The sequence below is a fragment of the Buceros rhinoceros genome, unplaced genomic scaffold, assembly GCF_000710305.1.
Source record: "Buceros rhinoceros silvestris isolate BGI_N320 unplaced genomic scaffold, ASM71030v1 scaffold6931, whole genome shotgun sequence".
Taxonomy (NCBI): Eukaryota; Metazoa; Chordata; class Aves; order Bucerotiformes; family Bucerotidae; genus Buceros; species Buceros rhinoceros.
The window spans coordinates 86,975-108,880 of NW_010394775.1; the positions used below are offsets into that span (position 1 = coordinate 86,975).

The 21,906-nt window shown below is 37.4% G+C and overlaps 2 protein-coding genes across 2 annotated transcripts in view; one reads left to right on the plus strand and one right to left on the minus strand.

Moving 5' to 3' along the window:
* The window catches only part of CENPP (centromere protein P), a 131,648-nt gene that overhangs the window by 56,046 nt on the left and 53,696 nt on the right, over positions 1 to 21,906 (minus strand).
* Positions 6,232 to 16,597, plus strand: ASPN (asporin). Its single transcript, XM_010145317.1, has 7 exons — positions 6,232 to 6,480; positions 8,155 to 8,267; positions 10,366 to 10,579; positions 10,958 to 11,068; positions 13,351 to 13,444; positions 15,100 to 15,238; positions 16,400 to 16,597. Exons 1-7 carry the CDS (start codon positions 6,234 to 6,236, stop codon positions 16,595 to 16,597), a joined length of 1,116 nt encoding a protein of 371 aa, XP_010143619.1. The 5' UTR covers positions 6,232 to 6,233.

Consider the following 21,906-nt stretch of genomic DNA (forward strand, 5'->3'; position numbering starts at 1 on the left):
AGCTTTGGTTTCTAAATGCAGGCAGGAGAATGCAATATAGACACACGCAATGTGAGACTTCCAAAAAGTTTAAGATCATCCTTCAGATTTTTCTGTGGGAATGTGATTGCTTTTGAAACTGTAATTTCATTCCTTGGGAAAAGTGATAGGAAGAACTTTTATCCTCATTCATCTTTGCTACTGGAACTGGATCACATACAAAAACAATGCAGCAGGTCACGTGAACCTTATCATGTTTGATCTGATAACACGGAAGTTTTCAGTTTTGGCATAGCACCTTTCTCTTCTGTAAGAAAGTAACAGTAGACAAAATAACTATTATGCAACTTAAACTGTCATTTTGCAAACAGCACCACATTACATGTCTATTAAAAAAAAAAAAACCCTACCAAAACCACAAATAAAATTTCCGGGCTGTTTTCCCACAGCGAGACCAGACCCTTAATGCAGAAAGGAGCTAATTAAAGAAACGGATGCTGCCTGGTGTGCCTGGAATTGTGTAGATAGTGTGTTTTGTAAATTTAAGACAAACTGTTACTCTGACTATGAAAGTTGCTTTAGGTAAACTGAGTTAGTCATACATTTCTGAAGGAAACAAACAGGCAGCGATGAAATGTAAACAAAGAATAACCCAGTTTCTAAACACTCTGATGTGCGTGTCAGTGAAAACTACCCAACAGGGCAATTTCATAAAGATTTTGTTTTAAGCTCTTCAGTCCTTATCTCAGAATACTGCAAATATTGTCTCTGTTTTAAATAAAATATACATTTTCTTCCTCATACACAAGAGAAATTAACCACATTGACTAATAAAATCTGATCTATGTTTTTCATTCTTGAACCACCTCCCCCAGCCAGATAGTTGCCTACTGAAAACAGGAGGCAGAATTTATACGTAAGTACACAACAAAGTCCTAATTTTATACTTTAGAAAGGTTTGGCAACATGCTGATCACTATAGGCTCTTGCTTTACTCTGCCACTGGCTAAGACGTTGTAATTTTATTCAAGTCACACTGCTTAAGAATAGAGACTAAAGAAAACATAAATAAGTGTGATTCCATAGCGGGAGTGACCTGAAATGGACCTCACTGTACTTCCAATGGCCTGATGTCAACTATTATTAAACTACAGGTTTTACAAAGTCTTCCACTAGACGTCTAGAGTTAAGCCAGAAGTTTTGGCTGTGAGACAAGCAGTGATGAAAAACATATGAGTGGTAACAAGTCGTCTTAATATCATTCTTCAGTACTAAGATGGGCTAATCTGAAGCAGCACTTTACTCTGGTATCACCCACGGTGCCAGGAGGCTCAAGAAGTTTGGAAGTGGAGTTTTTCTTTATATTTACTTTCTACTTCACAGAACTCAGCCTAACTTCCTCTATCTCTTTTTGTTTTTTAACATGAAATAACTGGACATAAAGATCTCAGGTGGATTATCACAGTGCTTCCAGAAGAACTATCACACTTGCAAGGTATGTCCAGTTTGAATATCTATTCTATACCAATAGCAATAAGGAGTTAAGCAACAGGTTGTCAGTCACTATATGCAGATTAATATTGTCAGGTAATTCAGAGTACCACTTTTTTTTATGAAACATTTGAAAATCTACTTTGCAGCTGAAATAATTCTGTATTTACTACAACTGAGCTGCTAAGCAAAAAAAGCTACAGTGACTTATTTAGCTATTAAAGAAAGACTTATCAAACACTTAACTACTGACAATAAATATTTTCCTCAGTTATTGTAGGGTAGATTTTCACAGACTGCAATTACAGCAGCTCTTGTAGTTACAACTCCATGTGAACTTTGTGTAATTTGATATTCAGGCTGATTTTTTAAGCAGATATCAGCAAAGTAATTAAAAACAACATGAAAAAGTGAACTGTAGACAAGCTACAACCTAAAAAATGCTCATAAATCATGTTCAGTGACTCAAGAGTCAAGCAGTTTTCCATAAAAAGTAAACACTGCGTAAACTAAATTTATTTTCTAAACATGCTATTCTCTTTAATCTACATAGCTTCGATATTGGACTATTTCTCAACAGAATGATTTCTTCAGGAATTTAACTGACAAAAAAACTTCCTCCTGTTTATCTGAAGCAATTTAAGTAAATCAATAGAGTAGACAAAGAGTTAAACATAAACTCCTTTTATTTCTGGAGTGGGACAATGACTAATAGAACCAGAACTATTTTTAAATATAGCTTTCAAAACAGCTATGGTCTTGCCTTTCTTTGGACAAAATCTGTGCACAGGGCAATGATTTCTGTTATTAATGAATGCAGGGATTTTTCTTTGCCTCTGTAAAGACCACCACTGGGTCATTTAAACATTTCCTTTTCAGAAACAATGCCACAGGAAATTTGTACACCGGTAACAGAATTGATTTCTAAATATAATTTAGAGCGTTTTTAAGTCTTAAAACTTTACCTATTAACTCTTTCAGTGTCATAACTGCTAAGACAACACAGACCGCATGCTGCAGGACAGGCACACAACTGCCGAGGAATCCACTTTTTTTTCATGCACACATCCCACGCTAACAACATAACTTCTATCCTCACAGCAAGTGTTTTTCTCTCCCCATAGTTTATGTTTAGAATTTTCATATCAGAACTACTGCGCACTTACGTGGGAATTCTGCAGACAATCTCTAAAAGGCTTTAATCGAGTTAACATATGGTGACATCACCTGCATTTAATTAGTTATAAATGATAAGTTTTATCCTAAAATAACAGCATAAACACTCCCTATCTTCTACGTGCAGTTTGCCAGTATGAGGTTTGGTAAAGACCATCACATTGGTGAGGATAAGTGTGTCCCAAAGAACTAGTACAGTGATTTTGAGATTGTTACATACTTCAGGAAGGAAAGCCAGCTTCACAGAATCTCTATGTGTAGAGTACTCTCCACACACGGTTAAGTCCCTCTGGGGTAGCTAGTGTTCCAGTTAAAAAGTGTTACTCAGAAGCTTTTTTTAACATAAGGAGAAGATGGATTGCTATAAAGGTATAATGAAGAAGTACTTGAGCCCTTCCTGAATTCACCACACTCTCTCAAACTCATCTTCAATATTCCAGTCTGTAAAAATGAGAATGGACAAGGCCAGACTCAAGATGTCCAAGAACAAACATTTGTTCAGGGTAGTATCCAACAGAAGACCTGAGCCGGTCCAACAGCTTGTATGTGTCAAGGACAGCTGTCCCACCTCTTTTCCTTCCCTCTCTTTCCGTATAAAAGTTCCGTTCCCCCAAACCAGGCTGTTCCACCCATTCCTTTGCACTGGCTCTGATACCCAGAGTCAAACAATTTGTTCACCCAAAAGAATGTGTTGGGTTTTTATCTTGCTGATATTAGTCTTATGCTGACTTTGATCAGCTCAGTGAACAGCCTGAGTGGAAGAGCTGGTATGAGAGAACTGAAATTACACACCTGGGAGAAGAACCAGCCTCAAGTGGCAGCAGTGAACCATTTGTACAGCTGTATTCATTAACTGTGCTTTCTGAAACAATTAAATATTTCATAAAATTCTCATGATAATTAAAGTATTTTCAGAAAGATCACTAGTATCTTGGATCTTAGGCTTTCGTGTTGTTCAATTTTCTTACTCTTGATATTTAAGCATGCAGCAAGTTTGAGTAAGTTCTTTGAGGTGAGCTGCAAAGTCAGACCATTTCTACAGACATACCAACATCTCTTTACTGGGAAACTTGAAACCTCAGCCAGGAAAAATAACCTAAAACTCCATAAAATCCAGTTCTTTAGAATCCATTCTTTGGCAGTTCTTTGGCCAACAAAACCTGTAAAGGGACTTGTTTTCAAGAGATGCAATTCCCAGGACTATACGTGTCATCAACGACATCTTTCAACACTACTTTTCGAGAACTGTGTGTGAACAATGTGTGGTTTTCAAGAGTTCAAACTGGCCACTACTCCAATCACAGCCTCAACATTTTCATAGTTCAAATCGTCAGGTGCAAGTGCAGAAACAGATTTTTAAATTGTTTCCTAAAACAACTTCCTAGCATCAGACCCAGAAGAGCGTATACAAAAGACGATCTTCTAGCTATAGTAAAACTATACATCCAGTGCCTATCACAAATAGAAGTCAGCAGGGAATTAGAAACCAGATGTCCCAAGACATGATATGTGCTACAATACTTGATAGGCTACCTGCAGGAATCGTACCACACTACTGAATAGAACTCAGTTTTATCACTTAACACCCAAGCAGCCAGGGGAAGAAGACCAGCCTGAGTCCCTACCTGTGAAAACCCAGCCATTAAAGCACTTGTCCAAGGATAAGGAGAACCCAGAAGTCCGAAAGGCTTAAAACTCCTCATCTCCTAATTCATGATATGACTGAAGTATTGAACATTTTGACTGTGTTGCTGAAGTTCAAATACAAGATTGAAAGGGCCAAACATTCCAACGGTGTACGGCCAGACATGATGGCAATTCTCTACAAGCAAACAAATGTAGGTTCCACATCTTGTTCCCAGCACTGTTTATATTCAAAGACTCTTTCAAGAAAACACATTGTATAGGATTGCAAGTATAACTACAAAATTCTTTCTAGGAGCACTGAAAGAGAATGTTATTTTTGAGCACAATATAGGAAAAAACATACGTGAAGATTCTTCTAAGAGATTATTAAATCAGTAAAAGATACACACACTACTCAAATGAGCGTGCAACTGGAAGATTCTATAATATGCTACATACCTGCTAGATACAAAGTATATTGTGCTCCTGTCTTCAGAGACATATCTGGGGGGAAGGAGTCACTGTATTCTGTTCAAAAGGGTGAGTTTTGTATAATCTAAATGCTGTTAGCTTTTTTCTTTTTATACACCCTGAAACATACATTACTACTACGTAACTATATCCAATACACAGCATTTTCATGCTATTAAGAACCATATGCAAGAAACATTAAAACAACCTTGCACAGAAAAAAGCAATACAAACAAAACCTCAGAAGCCAAGTCAACACCCTTGTACAAACCCACATGCTCCTTTTCCTGTGATTGAGGACCAGCGATAAAAAGCATCTAATTAGGTGATCAAACAAGAATTGACATATTGACATCTCTAAAAAGGACTATGAATGTCTAAACCAGAAACATATTAATGGACAGGATACGCATGTTGAAATTAAAGCAGCCTTTCTTGGTTTGCACAGAGTTGGGCTCTGGAAGGGACCAGTGCAGAGCTGAGGGCTCAATTTACAGTCTTTTCTCACCGAGCTGCAAAACATCCTGAGGCAATTCTTACTACCTGTTTTCCCTGTGTCTAGTTTTATAGGAGTAAGTGGTCAATAAAATCATCTTCAGAATAAAACTAGGGTATGTAGAAAACATCTAATGTTTTGAACTGTTGATCGTTATTATAAGTCTGTCACATTTTTCTGAAGACAAATCTCCTTTTGAAGTCCTTTGTAACTCATGTATTCTTGGTAACACCAGAAAAAAATAACTGCAGCCATCTGATATAGGGCATCTTCAAGCAGAAAACCCCAACTGATCTAACATCTTTCTGTCTTTCAGACCAAAGGAAAGATACTTACAAGTTAAGGCTAATCTAGCAAGCTGATGGGGTTTATGGCATGAAATTCAAGCGGGGCACATTCTGTGCTCTTTTCAGCTGACTGCCTAGCTATCACATACAGGCCCTATGATGACAAAGCTAGACTGACAAAAAAAACCCCCAGAACAAAACCCACGCTCATCAAAAAAGTACACTCACAAAAGCAGTGGCTTCCAGCTTTTCTGTGGCTATAACTTAAGTTACTGAGTAACTTCCAAATGACATGGATTCATAACCTGCAAGACCTTGTCAGGATGAAGAGCCCTCATCACACAAAAGACAATACAAATGCTCTTGCATACAGAGGTGAACTTCTACCAACAGCAGTAACCAATTACTGGAAGATGGGAAAAGCTGTTGTCAGGACTGAAAATTCTATTTTTCCAAAGTAAAATAAGACATGCTTAATTAGAAGTGCTTAAGGAGCAGAATAGCAAGATTTTTAATATTCTTTATCCTTCATATACCAATAAAACATTAATATTCCTAACCGACCATTTTTCGGAGCCAGAGACTGTAGCAGTGAGTGAAGTGAATAGTTCAATACCTTTATTTGCTCTTTCACATTCATGGATTCTTGTGTTTGACTTTGTTTGTTTACTTTCCTCTTTAAGATTGCCTATCCTGACTAAGAAGACATGAAAGAATACACACTCCTCCTTTTCTTGGCTTTGTGCTCTGCCAAACCTCTCATTGGTCCTTCAGACTTTACACTAAAGAATATGATGCTCCAAGATATGGAAGATGATTATGATGATGACGACGATGACGATTCTCTATTTCCAACCATTGAACCAATTATACCACTAATGCCTTTCGACCTATTCCCAACATGCCCCTTTGGATGCCAGTGCTATGTGAGGGTTGTCCATTGCTCTGACTTGGGTAAGAATGAATTCTATCACTGTTGTTCTTCACTGGCCTCTCCTTGGAGGACATGCCTTTTAAACGATGGATTCTACACCTCCATAAATGGCATACATTCACATATTCCTCTACTAGTCATTTTCAAAGCAGCTGACATTTTTTCATTTAGGCTTGGAAATCATATCTGTGTCCAGCATTTTTAACAACATAAATGTTTTTCCGCTTCATTTGCATCATTTCAGAAAATCAACAAGCTGCTATAGCCACCTTCCATTAGCAGTGACTTCTATCAATAACAACACAGAATGGAAAGGCATTTAGAATAACTAACAAATAACTGTAAAGCTGTTTAACTGAATACTGATCAGGGTAGTAAGTACATAACAACTGCACAGCTTTTTATCCACTAAGAGAACAACAGAATGTGAAAACACTTCTATTTACATTTTAGATTATACTTCTGTTTCTTTGACTTGTGTGAAGTTATAGCCGGAGGAGCATAAAAGTTTGCTGTATCTTCTGTTTGCATTAGACAAGCTAGTAGTCCCCTCTTCCAGGAAAGAGTCACAAAAATTTATCTGAAGGCAAATCTGCTGCTGGCACTGTTGCAGATACACACTAGTCTTAATGTGAATTCATTATTAATCTCTTGTTACAATTAGTGCTTTCTCATGGTTCAAGGTAATCAAAGGACTATGCTCCTGCCACTAGCACAGTGACGATGCCACTCAATCTCATCACAGCTCTGCCACCATCCTAAACTTAACCCTAGACTCCCCATGTCTTAGAAACATGGAGTCAATACATAAATTGCTGGTATTTAAAAAATGAGTCATTGTTAAGGAATGAAACTTCTCATGACAGCAGTAAAGTGCGGTTATTCCATCTGGTCTACAGATTCCAAACCCCTTAACTTCAATTCACACACAGAAAAAACTAGTAGTAGACTTCACCTTTAAATAATAACCTATTATTAACAATTATTCCATAATTAAACTGGACCAGCATTTAGCATTTGATTCAGTGTTTCCACTGTAAAGAAAATTAGAGCTAGTCTCATCTGCTGATTCAGGATTTCAGATGGTACGAACTGCAGTGGTTTTGTTACTGAACAGTGATCTGGATTGAGGAATTTACACAACTGGTAATTAAGTACTGGCAGCTGGAAGACCATCCTTTGTCCACCTTTACCAAGAACACATTTCTCAGCCCTGATGTCAGCTATATGGCTGTATGAACAACCCTGCCAGTACAATGGATAGGGCAGTGCAGGGGTAGGAAGGAGCATTCAAGCTCTGAGCAGAAACCCCTTAAAGCCACTGTAACAGCCCTGTTTCTCGATACAGAAGCACAGCCCCAGATCCCCCACAGGCAGCTTGTTCCCAACCTGTGCTCCAAGGCTCCTTACTTCACAGAGGAAAAGAATCTGCAATGAACACCCAATTCAAGCTTTTCATGGTTAGGGGTGGAAGCAGTTCTTCCTGACACTGTCCACACATTTTTGTCTCACATTTTTAGAGAATTAGTTCCTCTCATTAACAAATATTCCCTTCTAGGCTTTGCTTTACGGCTGTTTGTATTTTTGTTCCCATCATAATCATAAACAATCGGAGTGTTTTGCTGTTTAGCAGTTAAATTCTTTCAACTTATATACAGGCACATAATGTTTCTGTTTATGTCACATACAAATAGGTTTGACATCGATACCTCGCAACATTCCACCAGATACTCGTATGATTGACCTTCAAAACAACAAAATTAAAGAGGTCAAGGAAAACGATCTCCAAGGACTCACATCACTTTATGTAAGCCTGCTATTTTCCAAGTTTGAAATCCTACTTAGAAACATGAAATATTCTGATACTTCAAAAATACAAATGATATTTTTCAACTCCAATAGTATCCAGAAAAATAGTCTAACACCCGCATGGTAAGAAGTAAATTTCTTTGAGCTGTAACAACTATGCTGCTTTCTGTAACATCCAGAAAATGTACCACATGCTTCTCACCAAGAAGACCCTCAAGATTTCTTCAGCCCTTAGCATGCACAGAAACATTTCCTGCATTTTAAAGGCTGCAAGACAAGTGCTTCTTTTTTATCTGCTTAGTTGTAGAATAGCAGAAAGAACTTAACGTCACAAGAGAACTAGAACATTATTTTCTGAGGGTATTTTCAAAAGCACACAGCATACAACTAAACACATACATCACTGAAACTGGTGTTACAAATCCAAATGACCTGAACAGAAAACAGACCAGGTTTGAAGGTCCGGTGCTTTACTACTATTCAACATGCTCAAGTATCCAAGTAGACACAGACTTTAAAATAAGTATCACCTGTAACTGATAAATCTAGATACGTACAGTACACAATAATCCCTTTTTATTATGAAAGAAAGACATCTACCTGGAAAGGTAGATTAAACCTGGTTTGGAATACTTATTTCCACAAGATGTCACTCTAGATCCAGTACCAGCAAACACTGACAATTTTAAAATTTTCATTGTAAAAATGACCAATTTGTTCCACAAGTTATAGCAAATCGACACTCTATTCCACAGTAGGAAGAACATGAAATGCACATTAAACTAACATAAATCCTTTTCAGTTATATTTGATTCCTGAGCAAGAACTGAAAATTTACTGGATCTAAGTCCTTATGAACGGGCCTGTTAATTATTATGGGTTAAGCAACAATAGAAAAAATAGGAACCATATAAATCCATTATTTGCAACAAAGAGTTTCCAATTGCCCTTAAGTGCCGGGTGTCTGGGTACAGATGGTCTTACCAGCAAGTTAACCACTAACTGTAGTTTACATCCAGTATAAAAAATCTTACAGAAACTAACCTCCAATGATTGAGGAAGTCACTGGAATACATCAACAATTACCACACTGTACACTGGAGTCACCACTTAATTACAACTGAAAACTCTGAGCTGGTTTGACTTCTCTCAGCACTTAATTTGTGGCAAGGCCTAACAGAATTTTTACTGGAAACAAAGTTTACTTTCTACAACTTGTCCGCATACTAGTCTACTTAGCAAAGGCACAGATGGCAATTTGGATTAGGAAGGAGCATTTCCTGTTTATTTCCTTGAGCTATCCTCATTTTTCTCTGGGAAAAAAGATTAAGTCTGTTTTGCTCTACTTTTAGTCCTCCAAGAATCCAAAGAGCAGACAACTTAAGAGCAGCTCTGAGAAGGCAAAAACAGAAAAAAACTCAACAGTGTAGAGTTGTGATTTAACATGAAAATAATTTCAGGTAACTTGTATTTTGTTACCTGTAGTAACTCATTACAAGTTCTCACATAACACATAGCAACAAAGAACAAAAACTGTCCCCGAAAAGGACTAGTGTACTATACAGAAAAGCTGGAAAATTTCACAGGAGCTGAAAATTTACGGCAAGTAAGATATAACTTCCTGTGTGTTTACGTCATATGCAAACATTAACTTCTGGGAAATTCAGATTAAAAACGTGACTTGTATTTTGCAGCATTATGCTGAAAAAAAGAAGATAAAATTCTGAGGTTTGAGAGTTCCATTATGGAACAACAACAACAACAAAAGAATATCACTCCCATCCAACCACACAAAATATATGAAGACATACATACTGTTCTGTCATTTCTTCTCATTATCCATTGGCACCTTGTCGGTTCTGACTAGTTTTTCTCTACCTTCTAGCTGATGCTCCAGCTTTCAGGTTCTTTTTTTTCATTTTCACAATCAATTGAAATGCGCAAAGTACATACAAAGTGCTGAAGTTTGCAATGACGGGAAAAAAATATTTTCAATCCTTGTTAAATTATGTATCAAATTCATGACTTAAAAGTCGTAATTGTAACATACCTGTACAAAGACATTTTCTTTCTGCTGCTCTTCCCATATCTCATAGGCATTGGCCTTGAACAACAATAAAATATCCAAGATCCATCCAAAAGCCTTTCAACCAACAAAGAAGCTACGACGACTGTATTTGTCCCATAACCAGCTAACTGAGATCCCAACAAATCTACCAAGAACTTTAGCAGAGCTCAGAATTCATGCTAATAAGGTTAACAAAATTCCCAAGGACATATTTAAAGGAATGAAGTCTCTACATGTTTTAGGTAAGTCCAATTACATTGAACAGAAAATGCCTTTATCAAAAATGTAACACACTGTATAGAATTTCCATTAAAAGATTTCCCCAGCGTGCAATTCCTCTTAAGGAGATGTTCATGCTGTGGAAACTTACCTTTCACCATTTAATTTCTATGTGGAGTTGCTACATAGGTCAAGTTTCTAGTAACCCTGCAAGCCAAATTAGACAGTCTTTATTCCAGAAAGCTGTGACTTCCAGTCCTTGTGATAGGTAATTGATGCTAAACATTAATTAACACTTAGAACATCAAAAGTCAAATAAAATTCATTCAGCTGTTTATAACTTAGTCCAGCATACACAAAATTCCTAGGCTATAAATAATTTTTTTTATTCCCTTGGACAGAAATAAGTGCAAATCCTATTAACAATAATGGAATAGAGCCAGGGGCTTTCGAAGGAGTAAATATCTATCACATAAGAATTGCAGAAGCTAAATTAACTTCAGTTCCTAAAGGTAAGCTTTGTTGTACACCTTTTCTATTTTACCTATACCAGTATACTCCTAAATAAAATGCTTTAACATCTACATCAGTATTACAATGTTCATCAACTCTGTTTTGTACTGTTCATTACTACCCTAACCACCTCTACCTTACTTTTCTTTTTGCACATGGTACCCCGTTTTACATCTCAGACATGTGCATGAGCATGCAGGCACGCTTGCTCTCCAGCCCCTCTCCTGCCTTCTGCCCATCAGGCCATGCACGCTTCCCCTCAGAGTCATCCAGAGACTGTTGTAGGGAGAAACAATGTGAAGAACATTATAGTACGATATCACTTCACACCTTTCATACCAGCCTCTCAAAAATCCTTGCAAAGAAAGGCAACTTGGTGCCTCAAATATGTTCTGCAATATAACCACCTTAATGCAAAATCCAATACCACATTTTATACATCTTCTGATGGGGTTTTGCTAAGTGAAACCTAATACTACATTTTAATTCATTTCAACATAACATTCTACCAAACTGAATCACTCCTCCATATAAAACTATTAACTTGTGATTTAGAGGTAGTCATAAATTAAAACACTAACTTTATAAATCACTGACCTCCACACACACAAAAAGTAGAGTGAAGGAACTCAGTACAACACTCAGCACCTGCGTTTTCTGTAGGTCACTGTAGCATTTAACTGATTTGTCATCACTTTCAACTGCTCTAAACTACTAGCTAAGAGAAAAAGGGAGGAAACAAAGTGTAATACCATATGTTTTACCATCCATTAACTTGCAGGGACACCAAAAGTTGGCTTCTTACATATTTATTTCTGAATCATTCTGGTAAAGAACTTGTTTCTTATTAAATTTAATCTTTTCTTGCAAACAAATATATATGCAAAGATATATAGGATGTTGTCTCTGTAGATGAGAACACTAAAAAAAAATCCAACAACAAACTCACAAAACCAACTCACCACAACTGTTTACGTAATTTTAATATCTGAAATTATCTGGCTGCCTATGGTAACACCAACACACAAAGACAACATTCTTCTAGTATCATCATAACACCACCTCCTATCACAAAAAATACATACATAAAATGATGCAGATTTTGTCTTTGTTATAGACAAATACCCTACAAGGAAGCACAGCATGAGGTCTAATATGTGGTATCAAATACATAAATAAATCATAAACAGGATTTCATGGTGAACACGTTCTACTAAGTTTGTAGATCCTTCTCTCTTCAAATGTGATAATGACATAGACGGATTTTTAAAAATGTAACTTACAAAATGCACTTAAAATCAAAACCGGACAGATGGGAAGTCTTCCCTCTGAACGCTGTAACTCAGATGCAAGCAGCACCCAAAGGAACTGACAAGTGGAATGCAAAGTGGCAAGAAGCCCAGACAAACACACTCCAAAGCACATCAACTGGCATAAAGACAGAGTGTAAAGCACACCCCTTCTCTCTGGTACTGCAACGCTACACCAGACAGCAATGGCAGTGGGAGCAGCGCTCTCCTCAGCCACACTATTAAGAGAAACAGGGCATTCCTCTTGCTCGGTGTCAGGGTGCCATCTAGACAGATGCTGGTAAAACTGAACCCATGGGCAGCAAATGGCAATTCCAACCTGTTACTCTTGTTCTCTGCCCTCATGACAAGGATACTGCAAAAAAGATTCCCCACCTCCTGGTCCTTTCACTGACAGTTCTGAATAGGGACTGTTTGGTACCACCTGAGAAAACAGCCTGCACAGGAAAGAGCGTTCCAAATATCTCATTTTGCTTAGCGAATTCCAAAAGCTTTCCTCCCTGATCACGCCTTAGGAGCTATAATAGCGCAGCTGTTGCATTGTGAGGAAGAAAAGACATATCTACAAAAAATAGCACAGGTTCCACAGCAGCAGGATTCTGACTACCAGCTGTTGGATAATTGTACGTAACGTACAAGTTCCGTCTTTAATAGGTCAACCAAAAGTACATGACAGCTGCTAAAAAAAAAGCTAGTAAAGTTATATCAGATTTTGAAACTGGAATCTTAACATTAGCATATGCACTTAATTTTTTTAAAGTTACTATTTTAAACCAAGTGGCGTGGATTTTTTTTCCTATTTTTTAATTTTAGAAAAGTAACATACTTGATGTAGATACACACACACGCCTACCTCCAATTCTTCACCCAGTCCTAAGCACAAAAGAAAGAAGCTGTTTGGAAAATTACAAATACTCCAATGAAAATAAGTTGACTTATTTGTCTCATCCTGTGCATTTGTTTTCCATCAGACTTCCCCTCCAGTCTACTAGAACTTCACTTAGACGACAATAAGATCACAGCCATTGAACTTGAAGATTTTAAACGGTACAAAGATCTTCAAAGGTAAAATTCCCACATAGAATGCTTTTGTTTGATAAAAGGTTGGAACTGGCAGAATTTTATGTGATACTTCTCTTGCTAACAGAAGAAAAGAGAATTAAAAACTTCAAGCATTTTAGTAAGAACTGCTGTAAGACCAAGCTTTAAAAACCCAAACCAAACCCCAAACACGAGCCTTGTTATTACATGTCCTGGCTGCAGTTCACAATAGCACCTGAGTACAAGACGCAGTTGTCATCAGTCCACACCTCACGCACCTCGGTGGTGTGCAATATGGCGGGGCTGTTAGATATGGTCTCCTGAAGCGCTAGTAGCAATATGCCTCAATTAAGCATTGCAGTTAAGTATTTCACATACTCAGAACATGTGAATGTTTGTGGTCACGCTGTTTATGGACAGATCTTAGGATCTGTCTCTCTCCTGGTCCCTCTCAGGCCTGGGTATTTTAACTCCTTGGGCACTCACCTCACAAATCACCCCCCAAGATGAGATCTACAGCAACACCAACTGATCTTTGTTTTAGGAACAGAATGCCTTTCTTGCAGCTAAAACTTCAGAATGTAAGAGTCATAATAGCTTTTTAACTCTAGGGAAGGCTTACAAGTCCTGGAAGGAGGTACTCCTTACATTTCCCAAAGAAAAATACAAAAGGATGGCATGACTAGGGAAATTTGGTATTTTTTTAATACAAACACATGGGAAAATTGGTGAATTATAAGAAAAGATAAACTCACCTCCTGAAAACTATCCTCAGAGAAATAGAGTAGTAAAGGAAACCTTCCTGGTAAAGGAAACAACTTGCTGTTTCCAAATGTGATGGGATTTCAGAAAAAGAAAAAAATGCATGTTTTCCAAGGAACTTATCTCTGATATAGCACAGAAGAAGGGAGTTCTTTCTGTAAAGCTCAGTTAAATACTCTGAACATACGGCTGAGCAGCACTGAATGTGATAACAGAAACTACTATCAAAGAGGAACTACCAAACTGCATTGAGACAACAGCTTCAGTTTCTGAAGAAGTCAAGCAAGAAAGGAGGAAAAGGGGATTGCAGGATGCACGGAAAGAGCAATTCCAAGGTGACCTGTACCTTCGCCTTCTGAATCATCTTCCTGGCAACGCAGGCTGAAGTCTTATAGCAAAAAAAATGCTAACTAAGGCCTAAATTAAGGAAAATGTGGAAGAAGGAAAAGAAGGTAGTCCTGCCTATTTTTACAATATAAAGTTTCTGTCTAAGCTATATATATAAATTACAAGACTTGTTCTTCTTTGGCTATTTATTAGAACAACTTTTTATTAGTGAGTATACTTTGTAGCTATTCTGCTTGATAAAAGAGCCTGATTTATTTTACAAGCAGATTGGCTGACATTTATCTTTTGAACTCTTGCCACTGAAAGCGGAAAAACTGCATGCAAAACTGGACAATTGCTCACATCAGGCTACTGCTGTCCTTTAAACGGAGATTAAATTAAGAAGAAAAACCATGTTTGTTAGATCAATGGTGGATTGTTTTCTACCAGAGGGAAGATTTCATCATCTTTCCCCAGTTCTTTTTTTCCCCCCTAAGGCTATTCCTGTGTATTTCAATCTTAAAAGTATGCTCTTCAGTGTTGCGAATCTCAATTAGTCTTTAATTAAATGTTCCTTGTACTATTTCTAGGCTAGGCCTCGGGAATAACAGAATCAAAGAGGTGGAAAACGGAAGTTTTGCCAACATGCCAAGTATACGTGAAATCCATCTTGAGAAAAATAAGCTCAAGAAAGTGCCTCCTGGATTACCCGAACTGAAATATCTGCAGGTCATATACTAAACTTAATAGAAAACTCTGGTAGTTACAAGTTGTTTGACTTTCACACTGCTGAACTGAGTAGAATATAACTAAAAAGCGTAATTAACTGTCACATATATTTTGACCTGACACTCATACAGGAAAGCCTGCAATCATGTATGTACTTAAAGAAATACACAAGATTAAACTTTGCTACAGATTTATTAGCTTCCATATCAGCAAGCCAAAGTGGAAATTTTTCCATTCCCAAGCTGAAAAGTCTTAAATCCAAAGTAAATTATTTATGAGGCTGAAATAATGAGATAAGATTTAAAAATTTTTATTTAGATCTAGATAGATTCTGCAATAAAATGCTTTCAAAACCCATTTATTTCCTGAACTCTGGGACAGCAATAAAAATTGTATGTTTTAGAAGACAACCTACACCTTAGGATACAGAGCAGAACAAAGCTTGAGGAAACATGAAGAAATGCACAAATGGCAGAGCACGTGATAAGCTATTTGGTAAAAGATTTTACCTCTGAATTTAATTTCTTTCCCCTTCTGATCTCACTTCCAATTAAAGGAAAATCTTTTGAGGTAAATGTGAAACTCCCCACAACCCATAACCACAAAACCCAAACATCGACTGACGATGTGAGGTAAGATTAGATATATGACAAAAGAACTCTGTAGTCAATGTACGCGATTTTACACAACAAATTCTAGACTCTACTACCACAAGCCCTTTTTTCTTTTTACTAATTTAAGCTACATCTAGGCTGATCTGTTCCTATAAACATATAGACAAATCTCTCCCAATAGCAACTTTTTTAGAGGCTACTTTTTACAATTTTTTACATCACTGAAAATGAGCATTTGAGAGAACATAGCACTGCTTTATTATAATACTTACTAGAAGAGAATATAAAATTGCATTTTAGGAGAATGTTCCATAATTATTCTGATAATATACTGATAAAATACCACATAACTTTTTTTTTTTTTGTGGGAGAGACTGTGGCAGGAGTTTTTCAAAGATTTAACAAATTTTTTAACTTCTGTTGCTATTAAGACCTGTATCCAACTGATCTTACAGCAAACCTCAGATATCTATATGCCAATTAATGTTCAGATATTTTTCCCATTTACATACTAACTATTAAATTTTACTGTTTCTTACTGCTGCAGGTAGTCTTCCTTCATTCTAATCATATTGCCAAACTGGGAGTGAATGATTTCTGTCCAACAGGACGAAGAAAGAAGAAAGCGCTATACAGTGGCATAAGCCTCTTCAATAATCCTGTAAAGTACTGGGAGGTTCAGCCTTTAACTTTCCGCTGCATTTTAGCCAGAAACAGTGTGCAACTTGGAAATTTTCTCAAGTGATACCAAAGTTGATCATTTCAAAAAGCAACTTGTCCAAATCAGTTCTACAATACTTGAAATTTGCATAAAAATGCCAATTTTACACTATTTAACCAGTTTACAAAGTATTTCCTACTTGAGAGATAATTAATTAGAAACAATATGTTAGTAGGATCCATTGTATTATTTGACAATGCTCCTACCTACATTTGAATAATTTAAACAAAAGCCCTTAAATCTTACTGAAGAACTCTTGGAAGTGGAACTGGAAACTGTATTTGACGTTTCCTATTATAGACGTTAAATTCTTTACTCAAATCACACAGTCCTGACATATTCTTTCTTTCAAATCAATTCTAAGAATCAAGTGAAAGTGACTTTTTCCACAGCAAGGACCTTTTCCTCTGCCAAAAAGTGTTCTAAGAAAAGTTGCAAAAAAAATTATCAGACTTCAAGGACAACCTCTTGTGCCATTTTTGGTAATCAGCAAAGATGCAATAAAAAGGTACGGTATTGTGAGGTCTTTTCTGTCTAAACTAGAATGTATTTTTATATCCTATTGTGTGAGATAAAGGCAGGTTGCATATCAAGAACTAACACACAAAAAGGCTTTATAAAAAGTTTTTGGTACTTTTTCTTGCAACTTTAAGAGGGAAATGTCCTTTAAGGTTTTGCTATCTTTAATTTGATACGCTCTGAACATTGAAAAGTAAGAGTCAAGATTTATCGTATGCTTTAAGCTTAATAGGAATGATTATTAAACTCCCTTTAGGCCAGCACAACCATTTTCTTTTATCTATAACAACTGTAATCATGTTTTTCATTTAATTTTTTCCTCTTTGATATTTTGACATCACACGGGTTAAGAATCCCTCATTAAGTACCTTAAAATTGCTGAATGCAAGCAGATAGCTGGAACTCAGCTGCCCTGACTTCTTATGTGGGTCAGCACATAGAATTCTCAATACTGACAGTACTGTATAAAATGGATATGTTATATATCTATTTAGTGTATATTTGCTATTGGGATTCAAAATAAATTAAATAAACTTAGAGAATACTTGCATCTGTATACTTGATTACATGACAGATTGTGTCAAAACATTCAGAAATTATAATCAAACATCTGTCTGACTTCTCTAGATATTTTCTCTATTCTTCCTTTTTCCAAATCTACATACCTTGTGGATCATTTCTCTCTGTTGTTCTTCACAAAGTTAAAAAAATCTACACTTCACCTTGGGAAATGACACAGACTAGTAGGAGAAGAAAACACTATGTAGAAGTCCACTTCTCTGAGCACACTAGGCAGTAAGCGTCAAGTCAAATATCTGACATTTTTCATCTGCTTGGTCTCCTTGTAGTTAATACTGCGTTAGCACCGCCATGCTATTGACACCCAAAACCACATGGGAAGAGGAGGGAGAGCGGGCCAGGGGAAGCTTTTACCAAAAACCAGTTTTTGTAAACAGAAATTCTGTAAAACAGTTCAAGGCAGAATAAAACCAAAACCAAAACCAAACACTAAACAAAACCCAAAACAAATCTGCAGATCACCAAGCATCTTTCTAGGCCTGGCTTCTGATGATCACAATCACAGAATCATTCTGGTTGGAAGAGACCTTTAAGATCACCAAGTCCAACAGTTCATCCAGCACTGCTAGGTCACCACTAAACCATGTCCCTCTGCATCACATCTATATGTCTTTTAAGTACCTCCAGGGGTGGGGACTCCACCACAGCCCTGGGTAGCCTGTTCCAGCGCTTTACCACTCTTCTGTAAATCCAACCTAAATCTCCCCTGGCACAACCTGAGGCCATTTCTTGTCATCCTATCATTTGTTACTTGGAAGAACAGACTGAACCCCACGTTGCTACAACCTTCTTTCAGGTAGTTGTAGAGAGTGAGAAGATCTCCCCTGAGCCTCCTTTTCTCCATGCTAAATACCCCCAGTTCCCTCTGCTGTTCCTTCTCCTCTAGACCCTTCACCAGCCTCGTCGCTCTTCTCTGGACATGCTTCAGCCCCTCAATGCCATTCTTGGCGTGAGAGGCCCCAAACTGAACACAGTACTCAGGTGAAGCCTTGCCAGTGTCAAGTACACAGGGAATGATGTTTCTAAGGAGCGCATGTCCCTGCAGATAACACAGGGAAAGCAGTCATCAAGTACTGAAGATTGTAGTTAATGAGTATATTTATTGTTAGTTTGTTGAGTTTGTATCATGGCCTTCTTTAGCCATAGCTAAGGATCTCTAAATATAGACAGGGTTAAAAGACAAGAACTGATGTATATGTAGAAAAAAAGGCTACACCTTCAGCAGATTTTTCCACTCAGGAATTAGTTACCACACTCACAGGACACACAGAGCTGTTGATGTACACTTCACACAGGGGATACTTACCAGCTTTCACTGCAACTTGGCACTCCCAGCAGGTTCAAATTCTGCAGCTTAACTAAAACAATAAACTCACAGTGTAAGGTAGTACATTACACTAATTTAGTAATAAGGATTAAAAGAAAATGTATCAGAGAAAGCAACAATTCTAACTGAAGCTTACAGAATGGACAACAGGAACGCTGCATCTGCCAAGACTACGACATTTAAGAAGATGGACTAAGGCCTGAACACATATAGAACAACTTTTGCTTCCTTCTATTAGCCTGCACCTTCACACCCCACAGCAGGCCAGTGCAGCCAACCCGCTGCTAACAAACCCACCCAGCAGCAAGGAGCTCTTGGAAGCAGTTACCTACATTCTCAGTACATCTTAATAACTGCATTTTGGATAAGATTTTCAAACATAACAAATGCCCACAGGTGAGTAGGTTGCCACATGAACAAATAAAATCCTTCTTGCTTTTGTTCAGACTGCCTGTGCTCCCGTTACTAATCACCAGACACACATAAGAAAAACGGACTTTCTGGTCTCCAAAAGTAAGGAGATTTGGCTGAGGTTAGTTAAGGAGCCTAATACAGACTCCAGAAAGTATTCCCCAGTTTTGGACCTCATCAGAAACTTTCCTTCAGGCACAGCTTTAGCAGAGTAGTCCTAGTCCCTAGAAAGCATGGTTAGTACTTCCTAAACCTAAGAATTCTTTACAGATTACCGTCGAAGTCAACAAACCGGAAAAGCGTTGTAAAAATGTAGCGAAGTTCTAAGAGGTTGAAGACTGTTTAGTCTTCATCTTATTCTTCCAAAGCCTTAAAAACTCTCTGGCCTTCTCATTCTTTCCTCTCTGCCATGCATCCAGAGCGAGAAACTCTTCCTACGGTCAGTATCCATGGATACATATAACATTCATAAAAGGAACTGCAACACTATCTTGAAGATACTACCTCCATTCTCACACTTAATCAATAACCTCTAAAGAATTTTATCAACTGCTTAGCTTTTCACCATCTCCAAGGTATATGCAGCTAGCTTCGAAGTTTAAAAAACTTCATCCGTGAGTTGAACTGCATTGGCAATTCTGCACTGAGGAAGGTGGGTATCAAAGGGTTCATTCTAAGTGTCTCCTGTATGAGTTATTTTTAGTGAAAAGACAATAATTTCCTGAATCGTGCCACACAAATTTATAGGATGTCTGTCACTTACGAGAACAAAGTATGTTCAATGACCCTCCACTACCACTCTTTGGCTAGTATTTGTGGATAATAATAACGAATAACTTACACACCTTGTGTCTTCGGCATACTTTAACATAAACCCAAGCAGATGTCACGGTGATACACAGACATTGCAATACAAAACACGCCTTACACATTCTCAGCAATGATTTCTGAATACGGAGAGCAACAAAATTCACAGAATAACTAACTAACGATATTACCACTGGCGGTCTTTCCACAGAACAAGGAAATTCACTATCAGCAGAACAGGGAGAAAAACTGTCAAGAAATGAACTCCACCTTTACATTCTCCACAGATTCTGTGGAAAAAGGGAAGTGGGAGAAAGAGAGGTTTAACATAAAACCTTCCAAGAGACTTATTACTTATTCTTTCTACAAATAACTACTTTCCTCTAACAACAAAATTAACATTTATTCCGCCTAAACTTTCCATATTTTAATAGGCTTCCCTCTTCTGAAAATCTCAGGTCCCTGTGAGGCAGTTAGCTGATTTCACCAGACGATGGCAGCCTATTGTTACCAACAGAAGACGACATTCTAAAGAATAAATAACAAAGACTCCCACTGCACAGTAATAGTCCAGTAAACTTCACAAATATTGCTTAAGCAAAGTAGCCTATTTGATACTGAAGCACGACATTCTAAAGAATAAATAACAAAGACTCTTACTGCACAGTAATAGTCTAGTAAACTTCACAAATATTGATTAAGCAAAGTAGCCTATTTGATACTGAAGCACTATTTGAGTACTTCTAAAGACTGAATTCAACGTTCTGCTCTACACCATTAACTTGCCAAAGGATGAAACGACCTCATCTCCTCAAGGCTTCTCCCTGCTTTGTTCCCCAGTATCAACATACTTCATGCAGTACTTTAAAACACAGCAATACAAAGAATAATACAGAAGTTACACAACATCAACAGAGAAATAACAAACTTGATAAGATACTGTAAGTTTAACAATACAAAATACTATTAAATCACAATTTTAACACACCGTCAGCTATGTCAAGTGCATATCATGTAAATCAAAATGTACATTCAATAAAACAAGATTTTTTCATATCCACATTGAAGAGCCAGAAAAAGTTAAAAACAAAATTTTGAGGCATCAGACAACTTCAGTTTGAGACAGGTTTGTTCTGCATGCAAGACACCTCATGGAGAACAGTTTTGCAAAGATGCCTGCGCCATTAGACCCTCAATCTCCCATCTTAAATCCCATTCCACCTCATATCCTCAGTAATATTCATCCCAGTGGAGCAGCATCTTCTCTATTTCCTGTATTTCCTTCACAGCAATATATTCATAGGTTAGAAATACAGATTCAGAATCAACTACTTACTTGGTTGTCTGCAGACTAGTGTATGAAAATCATCTAGGTGATTTCTCTTGCTGCTAAATGAGTTAAAGTGAAGAACTGTTGATTTTTCTTCTTTTTTCCAGTATCAATAGCGTCTTTCTCCTCTGCCCATCTGACAGTTTACACAAAAAACTGCAGGATTTCGGTGTATCTGGCAAACTGACTAAAAGTGTCTACTGTGCTCAGAAGCATCAGGAAAGAGAGGAGAGATGGACAGAGAAAGAGCACAGCTACCTGGATATCACTGCATGACCTTAGGAAAAAAAAAAAAGAGTTGTAAAATCATAAAAGTACAGTGAAGCATGGGCTGGATGAACAGCCAGGAAGGTGGGGGGG

Excerpts from the sequence above, each read along its gene's own strand:
- ASPN (XM_010145317.1), top strand. The coding sequence starts at position 6,234 with ATGAAAGAATACACACTCCTCCTTTTCTTGGCTTTGTGCTCTGCCAAA. Across the intron at positions 8,268-10,365 it reads AAGGACTCACATCACTTTAT|GCATTGGCCTTGAACAACAA; the intron begins GTAAGCCTGCTA and ends CATATCTCATAG. Across the intron at positions 15,239-16,399 it reads CCGAACTGAAATATCTGCAG|GTAGTCTTCCTTCATTCTAA; the intron begins GTCATATACTAA and ends TTACTGCTGCAG.